The sequence below is a fragment of the Limulus polyphemus genome, unplaced genomic scaffold (genome assembly GCF_000517525.1).
Source record: "Limulus polyphemus unplaced genomic scaffold, Limulus_polyphemus-2.1.2 Scaffold4754, whole genome shotgun sequence".
Classification (NCBI taxonomy): domain Eukaryota; kingdom Metazoa; phylum Arthropoda; class Merostomata; order Xiphosura; family Limulidae; genus Limulus; species Limulus polyphemus.
This window is the reverse complement of record NW_013670364.1, coordinates 47,704-66,186: the sequence shown is the minus strand read 5'-3', so window position 1 is coordinate 66,186 and position 18,483 is coordinate 47,704. Positions and strand designations below refer to the sequence as shown.

The 18,483-nt window shown below is 37.2% G+C and overlaps 1 protein-coding gene across 4 annotated transcripts in view; it reads right to left on the bottom strand.

The window, feature by feature from the left end:
• The window catches only part of LOC106471643 (protein lin-37 homolog), a 46,785-nt gene that overhangs the window by 11,996 nt on the left and 16,306 nt on the right, over window positions 1–18,483 (bottom strand). For all 4 annotated transcript variants that reach the window (XM_013932257.2, XM_022400255.1, XM_022400256.1 and 1 more), the window contains 4 exons: window positions 16,986–17,030; window positions 16,768–16,862; window positions 7,724–7,899; window positions 1,570–1,695 (listed from right to left, as the gene is read on the bottom strand). In XM_013932257.2, the coding sequence (XP_013787711.1) occupies window positions 1,570–1,695; window positions 7,724–7,899; window positions 16,768–16,862; window positions 16,986–17,030 (442 nt within the window). The remainder of the gene's footprint in view (window positions 1–1,569; window positions 1,696–7,723; window positions 7,900–16,767; window positions 16,863–16,985; window positions 17,031–18,483) is intronic.

The following is an 18,483-nucleotide window of genomic DNA, read 5'->3' as shown; positions in this document are numbered from 1 at the left end:
CACTTAATAAGCAGTAATCACAATTATAGTTATAGCTTCTGAAGTTTATATCACATTGACTAATAATAAATACTATTTTTTGGCATGTCACATTGGTTATGTTATAGAAGTGTAGAGAGTTTCTCAAAAATTCAAATTATGTAACAATACTAACATACTACATGGACAATATATTAAGTAGGCAAGAGAACAGATTTAGTGGCTCTGATAAGAAAGCCAGCCTTTGTGGCTTCTGAAAGTAGAATCTGGGTGTGTTGTTCCACCAACTGACGAGATGGTGCTAGAAGTAGCTAGTAATTCATATAATGGTGGGATGACTTTGGTATGGCAATGTGGATATATGCATAAGCAACATCAAACTTGGTTATCCATATACCCGGTGAAAAATGCTAAAGTAGACTGAGAAAGGACTCCATTGTGAACCTGGGAATATCTAAGAATTGGCTGAGATGAGACAGAATGATGATCGGCACCAATCTCCCATCTTCTTGGCACAACAAATAAACTGGAATAAAATCCCGGGAGAATGGGATTGACTCTCTCTACCGCCTCCTTGACCAATAAATAACTCTCTGATTGGCTTGGAATGAAGATCCACACTCCATGGATCTGTTGGGGGTGGAAATACCATAGGTTGGGAGGATAATGGATTAGGAGAAGTGAAATGAATGACCAACCCTGATGCGAGAACCTGAAGTACCCATGGATCTGTAGTGAAGGAATTTCAAGTGTCCAGAAAATGTTGTAACCTTTCTCTTACAGACCCCACCTGCATAGGGTAGTCACTGATGCCATTGCCAATGGTCTGCCCAAGTGGAGGATCCTCAAAGATAAGGATGGGATCTATTCTGAGCACCAACAGATTGAGGAACAGAAGATGGGGGTCGAGATACACAACAAACAGTCGCACCTTGACTTCCAGGAGAAGTCAAAGAAAGGCTAGAGGCCAACGATGACAAGGAAAAATGCAAGTTGGTGACATCAATTCGTGATTCCAGGTCCAACCATCACCATATCTGCTTGGAACCGACATCCAGGGGATGGTAGGAAGGAGGATGATTCAGCCAGAGGGGCAAACTGCATACTGGTAGAATGCATCATCGAACACCTGATGGAATCTGGAATTGTACATCAGTCCATGGTAGGATAAGCATCAATGACATTTACACTGGCAGAACACCATCACCCTTCTCTCAACTGAGTAGGAGTGAGCACACTTAGATGAATGAAAACAAGTTTTGTCAGTGAGGCAGCCAATTGAGTAGTGATTACGGGGTGCAAAGAAGAGAGGCTGTCAGTGACGATAGAAGTTATGTTTGTACTCCTACTGATTGCTGCATGATAGCATGCAGATATCTCATGTGAGAGTATCGAGGTTAGTGGTGAGTGAAAATTTGCACATACAGAAGGCAGTATAAATCAAGAAAAGCTATTTGTGAGGGGGATGTAATATATCATATTGGAATAAAACTTTTTCATCCTGGTTTCATTACATGTTAAACAAAGTAATTCCCTGAGATTCTTCTTCTTTAAGCAAATTATGTAAAATATACATTCCATAAAACTTACAGAAGATATTATTAGATCTTGTTTTTCTTGAGGAAGTGGGGATGGAATTCTTCTTTCTTTTCCATCCTTTGTTTGAGGTGGCTTAGGAGGAGGAAGAGAATACACATTGTCAGACTTTTCATTACCCTAGAAAAGAAAATTGCTTGTGTTCATAAGAGTTGAAATTATAATGAAGAATCAACAAGATCAAGTTAAGAAAGAGAACATTCATGTATTGTTTGAAATACTGAAATCAATGTTTTCCAGTGTTAAAATACAAGCTGTTTAGTCAAGTGATCTCTAAAGTTATTAAAAAAAATCTATATAATCATGAGTATTGTGATTCAAAACAATCACTGAATACTATATCCTCTGTCGAGTTCCTGTTATTCCATTGCACAGTTGTCTTACATATATACAAAAGTTAACATTTTCCTAAACTGAAAATGTATTTGCAATAGATACTTACCTCCTCTCACAAAAAACCTTTCTTGATGCATACTCCCCTCTATCAGCATAAATTTTTGCTTGCCACTAGCCTTGATACTCCAGCTTCCACCCACATGTATTAACGAGATATCTGCATACTAACATGCAAATGATTATGCAGCAACCCTCCACCAATAGGAGTGTGACACCACTCCCTATCATAACAAGCACTCTCTCCAATTTTGCAGCTGTTAACCGCTTCGAGATTGGTCAGATCACACAAACCATACTGATGTTGAGAAGACGAGTGGGAAATGTGAGTGGAAGTAAGTACTGGAAATACATTTTCTGTTTAGGGAAATGTTAACTTCTGATACGATATCTTACCTCTTCTTATAAAAAGCCAGAACCCAACATTGAACAGGTGGAGGGCCAGTGAAAAGATGATCCCCCTTTAGGAAGCACCCAAAGAAAAACTATGGAATGTGAGAAGGAATTAAAAACAACACATCTGTGAGAGACTGTACCACTTCTGAGCTAGTATACTCATCACCCTTTTGTAAGGTGTTGCCAAAAAGGGTGGAAACAAAGGATGGCCCCACCCAAAAAAAATTAAAGAAACAATGGAACCCCTGGTGTAGATTGGCTAGGGTGTGACAGACCATAAATGTGAATTGGACCTCAATCAACACCTGGCAGCATCTGGAATTGTACATCAGGTCCACTGCAGGAATAGGGTCCTCTACCTTTCACCTCAAAAACATGTACTGGTAGGGAAGAGGAGCTTCTATACCAAGAACTCACCTCCACATGTGCACACCTCCAACTCAACCAACACCAAATCCACCATGAATGTACATCTGGTGGATGGTAGGAAGGTGGATAGCTCAGGATGGTGTTCAACCCCCATGCAAAAACAAGCAGCATTGGGAATGTTTTGTCCAGTCCATGGTAGGAGGAGGGTACCCTGCCTTATCCATGCGTCTCATCCAGCTACAATCAACACCAGATCCACCAGGAACTGACATCCAGTGGATGGTAGGAAGGAGCGTGCCACAGCTAGAGGGACAAACTTCAATGTGCACACTCAGGAGGACAAGCCTCCATGGTCCACCATCCCAGTGGCTAGGAACTGGTAAATGGCAAAGACTCCCATACTCCACTACAAAAAGGAGGGAAAAAGAGGGTTGGAGAGTTTGAAGGACCACAGCACTGGAGACAGTGCAAAGGGTAACTGTGATACCCTATTTTGAAATACTGAGCTACCTCACTGACGGAATCAATCAACCAACACCTGGTGGCATCTGGAAATGTACTTCAGGTCCATGGTAGGAAGAGCCTCAAATGCAGTGGAACTTCAGGGATGGGCAGTAATTCCTGTCTGCTTTACTCATGTCAGTCCCTGACTGGGCAAAGGAGGCAATTGGGATCAGAACAGCCATAAAGGTGGGATATTGAGGGAAGGGAAATTGGTGTGAAGGTAGGATTATCCTTTCGAGCAGCGATAGTCTTGGGCATAAAGGAAAGAATATGAAAGAGGGGAACATAGGAACTAGGAAACAAAATGTGGCAAACATCAATCATGAACACATCTGAACGAAAACAACCACATGCCAACATTAGCAGGAACATGGACCTCAAGGAAAGGTGATATAAGGAACATGAAGACAAAGGTTCAAATGGAGGATGGGTAAGAGCATGGAGGACAACTTTGAGGTTCCAATCAGGGAGGGAAGCAAGGTAGGATGGGAACTGCAGAAGAAATGAAATAAGATAGAGGACAAATTGGGTAAACCAAAAAATGGCAGATAACACAATCCTATAGTCCGCAACAGAGGAAACTTAGAGGCCCCTTTCAAAAAGTCAAGTCAAAAGGGAAATTAGTCGAGGAACAGTAGGATGGGATGGATGATAACCTCTTCAGACAGACCAACAGAGGTGCGTATACCACTTATGTTGATAAACTGCTATGGAGGAGGAACAAACTGGACAGGAAACTAAGGATGCTACATGTTGGGAAAATCTGACCCTTCTGGCAAGGGCCCGGACAAAAGCTACATGCGAAGATGGAGAGTGGGTATGGACAGATGACGCATGCTGGAGTGTGACTGACAAAGGAGTGTTGGAGATAAAGGAAGAGAAAGGGGAACCTGAGCAGCAGAGAAAACCAAGTTTGGCCAATATGGAGCCACCAGCAGAACATAATACAGAGTGGTCTGATTTATGGCAAGGACATGTGGCAGGAGACGAATAGGAGGATATGCACAGAGGTACCAACCTGCCAATCCTGACTGAGAGCATCAACTGCTCCCACCAATAGATGAGGAATAGGAGACCAAAAATGGGGAAGTTGTGTATTGAGATGAGTGGCAAAAGTGTCCAAATCTGGGACACCCCACTGAGCACAAATTCCTGAAAATCATGAGGATCCAAAGACCAGTCCGTTGGGAGAATCTTGTCGAGACGGGACAACCAATCCGTGACCACATTCAGGGCACCCAGAATATGACCTGCTAACAAAGTGATGTGATGGCTGTACGCCCATTACAAAAGATCCAATGCTTGAAAACAAGGGTCTCTCGATCGATGCCCCTTACTTGGTGATGTATAAAACTACCATAGAATTGTCAGAGTGGACCATCACCAACTAGCCCCAAAGAGCCTGCAGGAAGTGACATAAAGTCAAAGTATTGATATGGAGAGAGGACTCAAAAAGAGTCCATCACCCTGAAACCTTCTGAGTGTCGAGGTATGATCCCCATCTGGAAAGAGAAGCATCTGTAAAAAGGGGACAATCTGGATGAGGAGGAGGAAGAGGAACACCCACAGTAAGTATTGTTCTGATCCAACCACCAGTTGAAGTTGGTATATAAAAGAAGGGTAAGGGTAAGAGGTGCATCTAAGGGTTCCTCAACAAAGCTCCATTGGTCAATCAAAACACACTGAAGATGAAGCATATTGGCATGACCAAGAGGAATTTGAGAAAATCCCACATCTCAAAATAGAGAGAACCTCTCGCACAGTAGGAAAAGGAAAAGATGAGATGTGCACACGAGACATTCTATAGCTCTCAACCAAAGTGGTGAAGATTGGGCTTGACTGAGGAGGGAGTTGAAAAAACACTCCGAGATGAACCAACTATTGGGTAATGTGTGAGGAAAGACTTCTCCATGTTGAAAAGTCAATCCACCCTGCCAACTTCCAGGAGAACTGAGTATATAGGAATGAGTTGTTTTGTGACAAGGCAAGAAGCAGCTAGTCGTCCATATAATGGTGGAAATGAAGGCTCTGGGAATGAAGAAGGTGGGCAAAAGTCCACCTTCTTCACATATGGAGCCAAGTGGAAGTGATGAACAAAGTAAAGAAATTGTCTGGATGCATGGAAGATGGGAATACGGAGATATGCATCCAGCACATCAATCTTCATCATCCATAAATCTGGAGTGAAAACCCAACAAGGAGCCAAGCACGACTCCATGATGAACTTGGGAATGCTTAGGATATGGTTCAAAGACAATAAAATGATGGCCCTATGCCAATCTCCAGTCTTATTAAAATGACAAACAGACAAGAATAATATCCTGGATGAGATGGATCTCCTTGTTTGATGGTACCCATTTGAAGTAAGTCCTGAACTGCCTCCGACAGATGCTGACAAGAAATGGGATCCCAAGGAGGAGGGAATGAAATGGGATGAGACAATGGGGGAAATGAATGGAAGTGGAAGACCAGACCTTCAGAAACAACTTTCAGAACCCATGGATCAACTGAAAAGGACCTCCAAACGTGGGCAAAGTGCAAAAGTCTGGCCCCCACTGGCCCTGACGCTGGATGCTACAAACCAACATTGGGCAGGATATCTATTGTAAACGTTAGACGTCTGAGAAGCTGGAACCAGCAAAGGGTTGGAAGAAGGGGCAAAACACTGGAACTGGGATGGGTTGTTGGGATAAATGAAGAGCCAGGAATGAGAGGGAGTTATGTGGACATGATAATTCAACTCTGGTCTACAACAAATTGGGGAGACTCCCAAACACCTCTTGATGCAAAAAAGGTGCCATACACAAGTCATGCAATGAGGTGGAAGGTAAACAAACCCAAGATAAAATGGCATTCTGACATAGAAGATCCCAACATCAGAGCAGCCATGTCTGTAAAGCCAGATTCGAAAAGGAAAGGAATGCCAGGGCAACAAAACCGAGACTCTGAGTATCATCAGAAAACTCCTCAGGTGAACGATGAACAGCCTCAGCCAAAAAGTGAAGGAAGGATAAAGAACAGAAAATGGTGGTCAGAGTAAGACAAATATGGGAAAACTGTGGTTGGGAAAAGGTATCCAAAGTATCGAGATCCAATCCTCACAAAGGGATAAAAGACTCCAAACAGGGGAAGTTGGAACAATGATAAGTAAAAGCATGGTTATCCATAGTACATGGGGGTCGAGGCATACTAACCCCTAAATGCAACTGCTCCCCAAAATGACTCACATGAACCTGAATATCTGGTGAAGAAATAAACATTAAATGATAACCGAATGACTCATCCTCAAGAAGGGCATGGTTGGTACCACAGGAAAGAAACAGGAGACAAGGACAGAACATAACATACTTGATCAATCAATTCCACAAAAGGAAGCCTGGTCAGTCCCCTGAAATGAAACATGACTAAGAGGCATAATCAAGAGGGGGGAAAAGGCTGTCTAAATTCTCATCTTCCCACTTACTCACACCTTCAGCAGGACAATCATCAGATTGTTCTGAATGTTGCAAGAAATTGGTCAAATCCAGATGGACCAGAGTCATCAATTTATTGGCCAATAATTGTGGTTTCGACCCAGTGGATGTGGTCGGTAAATCCGCTGCAGCAGTAACAGAAGTGGTAGCAACCATCTGAAACTGGGAGTGCATAACTCACAAAATTGAAAAAGGAGAGAAGATAAAATAATCCGTAACTCTTCATAAAACAGAATGAAAATGTAAAATAACAAAGTATCTGAAGTAGTAAAATTCATGAAAGTAAAAATGTGTGCAAGGTTAATCAAACCACTAGCAAAAACACCTCTAATCACTAAGACTGCCAACTGAGAAGTGGTTAACAGCTGCAAGAATAGAGAGGGCACTAGTTACGATAGGGGTGATGTCACACTCCTATTGGTGGAGGGTTGCTGCATAATCATTTGCAAGTTAGTATGTAGATATTTCCCGTTAACATATGTGGGGGTGGGTGAGAGTATCAAGGCTAGTGGTGAGCAAAAATTTGTGCCGATAGAGGGTAGTACAAGTCGAGAAAGCTTTCTGTAAGGGGAAGTAAGATATTGTATGGGTAAAAAAACCTTTGCCAACATGTTTGCAAGTTTGGTATCTGAAATACAGTTCATGTTGTGTCACAGATACAGAATAAAAGTACCTTTTCTTTCTAAAGATATCTATATATATATATATATGGATAAAACAATTTTTGTAAAACCTTCAAAAGATGTTAAATGGTAACAAGTACTGTAAACTAAAGATTTATATCAAGTAGAAGCTTAAATATTTTACAGTTTATATACAACAAAATGAATGAAAAATAGCAAAACCTTATAGGATTAAAAATTTCAACTTGATACATGTATACTTGGTGTAAAAATGTTTTAAATAAGATCAGAATTTAACTCAGACTAAAAATTTATGAGAAGTCTATTTAGGAAAAAGTTTATTATGGCTGCATTTAACAATAACATAGACATTGAGGAAAAACCAATTACAGTTGCATCATCTTCCTGAGGTGGATGTTGAGGTGAGGGTGAACGACTTCCACCATCCACATTGTAATTTTGTGGCTGATTACAAATCCATGCTCGGCATACGGGGTACAGAGATGTACAATCTTTAAACAGGGCTAGATCCACGCTCCGATCATACAATTTCATCACATACGAGTCTTGAAAAAAAAAAAGAAAATATAGATTAAGGTGTTTAGCCTAGAAACTGAATTTAATGGAAGAATAAATACTTTGGATTAATAAAATTACTCAAATCCTTCAATACATTGATATTTTGATGTTTACATTTCTTGAAATAAAGATCTAGCTAATGAAAAAGCAAACCATTCAACCTAAACGAACAAATTTTCTGAAGTCAGATAAAAATGATTAACCAAGCAAAAATATTTTTCACTCTGCCTACAGGACTATAAATATAGAAAATATACTTTAGAATAGAGTGCACTTATAAAAACTCATACATCAATCTATATTGAAATTCTTATATACAGTCAAGGCAGGACTGGAAAAATGGTCAAATCCATTAACCCTATCGCCACAGGTATCCTTTACTGCTCATAACACAAAGTTTTAGTGTCTTACACTCAAAATTTTATTAAACTACTTTTGTTTAGGTTATACCAATTAGTATAGCTTAAAACTTTGCTAATGATCAATCTTTTAATAGTATATAAGTATTAAGTTCTTAAATCTATAACACAATATTTTAAAACATCATGAATTTCCCCTAGTGACACACATTTTCTCTAGAAATATTCTCTTCTCTATTTTATCTACCACCCCTTCAAAAAGTAGGAAATTACATGTAAATTACTCCCTATAAAATCGTAATTGCTCAAACAAACCATAACTTTTATAGCCTTCAATTTTGTTTGGTTACAGAGCTATCAAATAGAAAAATCAGACCCTTCCTATAACATCCACTTGTCACATCCTCTTTTTCAGGATTTGATAATAGTTTTCTATTATGTTTAATTATATATTACCTATAACAAATAGAAAGTCAAGATTTTCCTCTATCAAATGATATATCTTATAACATTGTTTTCTGAACAGAATATCGTCAACTTCACTCAGAGTACAAGATTCATTCCCATGAGAATGTTAACAGCTAGCTTGGATGAACTTGTAACATCTCTTGTCGCATAGTCAGAAAGCCCAAAAATTTTTGAGAGTTAGGGGAAATTCTCTACTTTTTGCATGTTATTAGTCTATGTTCTTAAGTGCATTATTTAATTAAATAAAAATTAATTTGTGCATTACTACTATTAGTTTAAAAAAAGTAGGGTTAACTGTCATTGACAATCGAGAGAAAGAAAAAAGAAGAATGGGTAAGTACTATATTTCTTGTTTTTCATGATTATTCTTTATTATTATTATAAAAGTAATTAAAATTTAAAAATAGTGATCTTTTTAGAGTTATTTAAGATTAAATTAGGTAAAATTGATAATAATAATAATAATATAATAAAAATGTTTCATGAGGCACGCACGCGAGCAGCTCGTGGGTAATGTCAATTGATAGCATAATGTGAGCTGCACGTTCCCTGAATGATTTACAACTTATAATGGTACGAATAGTAGTTAGACATGCTTCAAAGGGCAATAATACAATAAAATTTAATTATAAATAGATGTATACTGTTACAAGCTTAAAGCTACTTAGGATAAATAAATGTATTTTCATGTTACATTCTGGAAGGAAAAAAAGGGTAATTTAGATTTATTTCGATTTTTTTTTTTGTGGATACAACGTCGGTCAATTGACCGATCCCATATAGAGATAGGGTAGAGAAAATAACAGATAAAACAAAGTTTTACTTAAAGAAAAGGATTGAAATGTATTTAGGAGGTTGTATGGAATACACAAAGAAAATTTGAGATGAAGTAAAGTATTTTTAATTTTAACACGAAAATTACTTTGCACATAGACTATTCAAAACAAATACTCAATATATTCATGGACAAATCTTTATTTTAGTTTATTAAAAATACTTCATTAAATGAAATATGATTTCTTGTATATGAAAGACTTATAATGTTAACTGAAATACTGCCAAATTTTGTGAAGATATACACACTATATTGAAAGTTAGAAGTATTAAATCTATAAAAACTTTAAACGAGTACAAAGAGGTCACATGGTTGGTCAAATTGAGCGAGCCCATGTTGAGAGAGTTAAAGAGCAAATTCTTTTTAACATTGATATCCAGTAACGGCTTGTATTGAAATGTAACACAGTGGTAATATGTGTAAATATATAAACTTACTAAAATTAAATTGTATGAATGTTTAATATAATATCTGTGTGTGTGAATCGATTGGTAACTATACTGATCAGTCATAACCAAATAACTTATACAAGAGTATTTGCAGTTCACTCATTAAATCAGAACATGAGCAAAAACATGTTCTGTAAAATGAAGCTAGTTTTAACTCACATCAAAAGGTACATATATATGAGATATCAAAGGTTCCCTGAAGAAAGAATCCCAAATACAAAGAGACCAAGAAGCCAGTGTTACAGCCTGAGACAAGCCTCTTAAAGGCAGTCAAGGACCTAGGGTAACTTACCCTCTTAGGAGCTTGTCCATGCACTATTAAGCTGCACAGAAGAAAGAAAACCCAAGAAAGACAAAGAAAGTAAAATAATAGCAAAGATGTAAAAAGTTTCATCAGACAAAAGATCACAAAATCTTGAAGAGGCACGAAATCTTGAATTAAGGTAGGTGATAGAAAAGATAAAACTTTGAAGTGTCTTTTGGTTACAAAAGACAAAAATTATAAACAATCTGACAACACAGAGAGGAAAATTCACATGAAATATTGTAGTTAATGAAGCAAAAAATGTATCTGAAACTAGAGCTAGGTGATGAACTCAGTTACCTATGAGAATCAATCAGATTGATTAGTAGGACTAGTAAATGAACTCATTTGATTAATTTAAAATAATTAATTAATCTTATGCATACATTTTGGTCAATCTGACTGACCTTGAAATCTCAATGTAACTGTGCAACTATATATATTATAACTCTGAATGTACTAAGCGTATCTTCATAAAATTTGGCAAGCTTTTAGCAAAAATTACAAGTCAATTAAAAAATTTGATGTTTTGTGTACAAAGGTATTATTATTTTGTTTAAAGATTTGTCATTAAATTTATGAAGCATTTACTAGATCAGTCTGAGTGAAAAGAGATTCCCATCTTAAGAATAAAAATACTTCTTTTCATTTTATAGTTTCCATATTTTGTTGGCGTAACTTCTAGAACCTCCTTAATGAATAAAGTTTTTCTTGTAAAACTTTATACTTTATCTTTTACATTATCTATCCAAACACTAAATGTAGAAAAATCACAATGGTAGAGTGAAAAGTTGACAAATATGAAATAAAATAATAAATACTTTTTTTAAAAATAGATCAAATTAAATCATGTGACCTGAAACCAGATGAATTATGCAAGCAAGTTATCTTCAGAATTTCTTTATATAATCATTTTTTTCATTTTAGTTTTATCTGACTTAATTTCTAACTTTTGAATTTTACTTACTTTTGTAAAAAAATATATAACAATAAATAAGAAATTCACATTAAAAACAAGAAATTTAGAACTTATCTAACTATTGAGGCCTATTTGTACTTGGGAATATACTTCAATAAGGCTACTTTTTACACTAAACAATTTATGTTGCTTTCAAATATGCATTTTATAACACTAAATATATATCAGAAACTAGAACAGAATGTACCAAAACTACATTTATTTCTATGGGTTTCTAATTATGCTATAAACAAGTTAAAATATAACATTTTCCAACACTGAGAATGTATTTCCGATAGATACTCACCTCCTCTCACATATATCTTTCCAAATTCAATGCTGTTCTTTATATGTGAACTTCTTATCTCACCATTAGCTTTGAAACTCCCACCTAAACTTACATAGTTACATGTGATATTGTTGCATTTTTTCATGCAAACAAGTATGCAACAACCTTCCACCAACAAGAGTATAAAACAGCTTCCTATACTAATGGTTCAATCTTCACTTTGAGATTAGGCAATAAAATAAGATACACTGGAAGTGGGAGATGAGGTGAATGTCTATTGGAAATACACTTTTAGCATTGGAAAATTTTTGACACAACACAAAACCTCCCCTCATATATAGCTAGAATCCCATGTTGAATGGAGCATTGCAAAATTCTACCTAGATGAGACTCCCTTTGGAAAATACAATGGAATGCGACCCCCTACAGCTTATCTGTACCAAGGTACATTATTTGCCTGGGCAATAAGGGAAGGGAGTGTCACAATTACAAGTGGAAGACATAAGCACAATCCAACACCTGCAACAGGCTTTCAGAAGAGCCATATAAGTAGTGTGGCTAGGGTGCATCAGCCCATACATGGTGGGCCAACTCCAGTCGAAAACCAGACAGCACAGGGACTTTGACTTCCGAACTACAGTAGGAGGAGAGTCCTTACTATCTTACAGTTGGAGTGTAATACCAAAGTTACAAATGACTAAGGACTTAGGTTGGGAACCCAACATCTGGGTACCTGTTGGATGGAGAAAAGCCAGCCAGATGGGTAAACTGTACTACCCAAATAGAACACCACCACCTTATCAATTGAGTGGAACTGGTTGCAATCAAGAGGCAACCTCCATGGAACACCATCTCAATGGTTAAGAACTGGTAAGTTGTAAGGATTCTCATGCTTTACTAGAAGAAAACATGGGAGTGGGGGGTGAAAGTACATTGGAGAGTCCAGAGGAGTGCATCACCACAAGAGAGTGCAATGGGTGACTATGAAAATTGTATTTTAAAAAGTAGACCAGCAGTAAGTGTTAAACTAGGCAAGAAGAATGTACAGGAATCACCTGTGTGCTTTACTCATAGGAGTCCATGGGTGGGTATGGTTGGGATCAGGCACTGTTTAAAACATTTAGCACCATGAGGATACCTCAAACAGCCTTGTGGAACACCCCATCTCATGAGTGAGCACCATATTAGGTTGGGACAGCCTTACTTTGTGTGTATTTTGTTTTAGGTAAACCCTGGGAGGCAACACTTCCCACTGAGTGGGATACTGTAACAGTAAACAAGGTAAAAAAAGATGAAAATTGTATGAGTTGTGGAGAACAACAACAGGAGGCAGTCCATAGCCAAAAAAAGAAGAAATGGCCAGATGATGTAGGTAGTGTGCAACAAAGGTGTGAGGTGTTATCCACACACCAACCTGAATGATCTTCTCCAATGGATGATGGAAGTGAGCAGCCAAAGAGTGAGTAAGGTGATGAATTTGATGACAGAACAGCTGGGAGCATTTATGTACATCCCTATGCACTGAAGAATAAACCAAAAGGATAAGCTGATGAGGCCATCTAATGTGGGTAATTGGAAAAAAATCATGAGTGAATATAGGATTCAATGGAATAAAGTGACAGGATCAGGAACCATGAAAAGGAAAAGTGCAAGCCAAGTAACAACAGAATGCATGAATAAAACAGAGGAGATGATCAGGATCCTTACAGGAAGAAAGATCAGAAATGAAAGGGAGAGATATATGTGTGAATGCACTACCACCCTCCAATCCCACAGATGTTTTAGGGAGAAAAGTATGATCATGATAAAGAAGAATATGGAAGTGATGAAACAGAATGTGAGAAGAATCAATGGCATACCTGTCAGAACATTGATGACCACAGACACAAAGGAGGAAGAAATAGGTTTTATGGGAAAGATGGTGCAAGAAGCATGAGAATGACATTATTGTACCAATCAGGAAGGCCAGAAGGATGAGAAGGGCAAAGGAGGTGAAAGGAACAGAAGAGCATAGTTAGGACCAGGGAGGGAAAAAACCCCATCAGAAATGGGAAAATCATAAGTAGTAAAAAAAGCTACCTGGTAACCAGCAATAGTCAAGACCAATAAGCCCAAATGAAGAACTCAGGTGGGGAATGGAGGGACAAGAAAGGAAAAAAAGAACAACATAGTGATCAATACACCACTTCCACTGATACAATATGAAGGATAACAGGCAAACATAATGGGAAAGGAGGGAGGCCAGATGTGAAGAGAATCCTGAACATCATGCAAGGGACTGTCTGATGAAGAAGAAAATGGGAGAACAGAAGAGAAGGGGAGGATGACACAAAGCTCAACAAAGGAAACCACAATTCAGCTATCCAGTATGGCACTACTGAAAAGATCTGACAAGGAGTGTCCTGAATGAAGGACAGAACACGAGGGAGGAGACAAATAGGGTGTAAAGATAAAGAAAGAGGTTTGGAAACAAAGAGAGTGAGACAGTGAAATTGTCCATATGAATCATTACCAAATTACCTCAAACCACTGAAAGAAAAGGATCCAAAGCCTGAAGAACCACTGAGAGTTCAAAGAGGTTGATATGAAAGGTCAATTCCTTCAGGTTCTAATAATTGAAATCTTGAAGGAGTCACAACAAACACTTTACCCTGTCAGGGAAGAATCTATAAAAAGATGAAGGTCCAGATGAGAGGGAGGGAGAGGAACACCCTCTTTAGTATTGGTCCTTTTGAGCCACCAGGTAAAATCGTCATATAGGGAAGAAAAAAGACAAGGGATCCCAAGAGAGGTTCAATTGATCAAGAAGAGTCCACTGCAAAAGATGCACGTGAGCACATCCCAAGGGGTTCTAAGGAAGCCCACATTTCAAAAAGAGAGAGAACCTTCCATTCAGGAAAAGAACAAGAGGATAGAACTGTGAAAACCAAACTCTCGATGGCCAGCAAACAAAGCAAAGAACTCTGCTGAGATGGGAAATGAAAAATGCACCTTAGTGAACCACATATTGATTGGGTGTGAGATGAGACTTTTCCAGCTTGACTAACCAAGATGAGCCTCCTCCCAAAGAAGAAGGGTATGGACATAGGAATCCTGTTAGGATGGAGCTGAAAAAAGCTAGTCATCCATATAACGATAAAATTGCAATCCAAAGCCATAATGTGACAAGGCATGTAGTACTTGACAAAAGATGTATGGGGCCGATGTCAGGACAAAAGGGAAAGCTGAACCACAATGAACAAACTGAAGGTAAAGTCTGGACACTGGGCAGATGAGAATGTGATGATAAGCATTGGAGACATCCACTCTGGTCATTCAAAGCCCCAGAGCAAAAGACCACCAGAAGATGAGAAAACTCTCCATGATAGACTAAGGAAAGTCAAGAAACTGACTGAGACATGAAAGATCTATGACAAGATGCCAATCCACAGTTTTCTTGGGAATGACAGACAAAAATAAAATCATTGAGAAAGATGAGAAACCTATTTGATAGCATCCTTGGCCAATTAAAGTTTGTTCTCCTTAACCAATTAAACAAAGTTGAAATTGGAGTTAAATACAAAAAAATATATACATTTAACAAAAAATTAGGATTTTTCAGGTATTTAGTATTTAATTTTTTTATGAAACTCAAGAGTTATTTTATAGGATTTTCATGATCTGAATGAACCTTGATAATTGCTGAATGCAGAAACTTACAAATAGCACTGTTTTACTTCATCTACAGCTTATTTTATCTGACAATTTTATTAACACTTGCCACATGAGACAGCACAGCATGTTTTTGTACTGAGCCTAGGAATCATTTTTGAAACCAGTGATTTAGGGTTATTTCAATAAATCTGACATGATGTAAACTGTATGGATTATACTATGCTGGTAACATACTGGGCATTATACAATCCTTGTTATATTTACTCTTCATTGCAGAAATGTCATTTTTAATTTGAGAACCACTAAGCATTGTGAATCTGCTTCAACTTCAATGCTGCATCTTTGAGCTTTACTGTACCATTAATTTCATAAAATATTGAAACTAATGATTTCTATTATATGATTCCAATCTTCCTTTATGAAGTATTTACCCAATCTTATTTTTTCTTGCTGTCGATTGTTGATGACATTTAACCCTACTTTTTTATACTAATGGTAGTAATATGCTAAATAATTTTTATTTAATTAAATAATGCACAAAAGAACATAGCTTTCTATTGGTTATAGGTAATATATAATTAAATGTAAGAGAGAACTACTACTAAATCCTTAAAGAGAGGATGTGACATGTGGGTGTGGCAGGAGGGGTCTGAATTTCTATTTGATAGCTCTGGTTATTGGTTAAGATTTTGTGCTATATTAATTGGTATAACATATAAAATTTTGATTGTAAGACACTAAAAGCTTGTGTTATGTGCAGTAAAGGATACCTGTGGCAATAGGGTTAACAAAGGGCAGAGATGCAAAGATTGACGTGGCTGAGATAATGGATATTTCATATATATTCTTTCCATTAGTGTATTCAGCACACCACTCATTCACTATAGTAAGTCATCACTTTCTAAACAAAGACAACTCATGTACTACAATAAATACAATAAACATTTTCTCCACAAATTTCCCCAAACTACCCACACACAGATCTAAATGCAACACACTTCTTATCTATCCTCAACAATCTGTGACGAGTCCAGAGAACTACTGGGTGACAAGGTCAGGTCAACAATAGTGGCAGAACTAAAATGAGAATTATCTTCTTGCAGACTTAAATATCTTTCCAACAATTGCACTTTGACCCATCATTCCTTTTATGTATCTCTGAAACTACCCAAGTTTTTGAAAATATCTGAGACACTACATGTAACACATAACAATATTAATGCTATAATTCACAGAATATTCATACAGCATACTGTAAGTTGTACCATTCATAATAATCATAGTAACTGTATCTACTAGTTCAAACTTCTTACTGTAATTTCAAACTTTGTTACAAATGGAAATTTCAGGATTAGATAGGAAACTACCCCTATGAACAGACATCCATGTCTGGCTATGTATATGTATCTATGTATGTATGTATAAAAAAAAAGGACTGAAATTCATGTAAATTACATTCTAAATGTTACTTATACTAACAAACCTTTGGTGTACTGTTTATCATTCTTCTCTTGAATATAATTACAGTCACAGACTTACTGGCATTTTTAGTTGATGTATCATCCTTTCTTTTTCTTTTACGCTGGCTTCTTGTGGTTGTTCTTTTGGCAGGTGATGAGACAGGTGAGGGTTGCCTAAAAACATGAAACAAAATCTTAAATGAAAGGAATGAGTAGAAACTGTTTCTTAGTTGTAAAAAATACTATCTATATGCATTTCATTTTTTTTTTATAATTCTAAAACAGAATACAACTTACTTAATATCCAATGGTTTTCGGTCCTCTTCATCTGATGAACTTGGACTATTAGGCGATAACAATATTTTAAGAATTAGTTAGTTAGTTTGCTGTAACAGTTAAACAATACTGTACATCTAATTTTATACTTAAAAGGAGTCTTACATAGAAATTTTTATTCTGACCAGTGACAACTCACGAATTCCCTCTTCCTTAGAGAAACTATTCTGTCTATAACAACTCAGAAGACATTGTGAAGAGCAAACTAACAATTACTAGGTAATATAACAAAAATAGTAAACCAGGATTTCTGTTACACAGTTTTAAAACATGTTCTACTTTCTATACATTAATTGAATTCCGGAGTTGCTCATTCACAACCATTACCTCATAAAACTAAAGCTGAAAGACAGAAAGTACACTACATTTCACTGGGTAAACCTAGCATTACCAAATTATCACATTCAAATTATTTAACAAAAGCACACACACATATGTATATCAAACTTATTTGTAATCTTTTCTCACATACACACACATATACATATGGGATTCATGTTAGACCACAATTTGTAAAGCATAGTAAAAACATTTACCTGCTAGTTAAATTTGATGCTTGTTTCACAGGATTAACATTGTAGAGGTAATATTCTTCCATGCAACTGACCAAAAGGTACAGGAATAAATTTGTGGTTTAGAAAATTTGGGAAGAATTTTGGGTCATAGAAAAGGAGAAAAAGAGGAAAAATCTAGAAAGGAAAAACACTGAAAAGATAGAGAAACACAGAAAAATGAAATGTATCTTGTTTATTGGGTTTTGTTGCTGAAACTGTGCCATTATGTTCTTGTTGTCAATCAATAATACTGTTGCATATCTGCTTGTTTGTTAATTTCCATTAGAAATTCTTTCTGAGGAACTTCAGCGATACAAGTTTTTTCTTTATTGTTGTATTTCTTGCCTTAACATTGACTAGCTCTACCTCCTGGCACACACCCAACAATGCCCCTTCCTTGAGTGTCTGCTCCCATTTAGAGAAATCAGCCATTGTTGATGACCCGCCACAAGTGACCTTCCAATCTTCACGTCCACTGGCCTGGATGGGTCTTCTACTGCTTCCACAAACATTGGGCTTCCTTGGGGATGTTCTTTTATTCTACCCCAAATTATCTTCTCTGACATAGGGGGTATTGTAGTTGAGTTAAGTGCTGTGATACGCAAATCAACAGATGCAGCAACACTTACTGGAATTTGGCCTTTGTTGGTCCCAAACGTCATTTTATCAAAGTTAACTACACACTTCCTTGGTAGTAAGTAATACAACCCTAAAATGCATGGGTCTTCAATGTCAGCCAAGTATACTTTGTGTCTGTCCTTCATGCCAATGAGCTCAATAGTTACCCACAGTGGTCCCCACAACCTTGCATAATGTCCTGTCACACCACAGAGCTTGTGTGCCATACTTTCCAAATCCTGTGCCAGCTCTTGCAGGCTCTCCCCTTTAGCACGGACTCTCGTCCT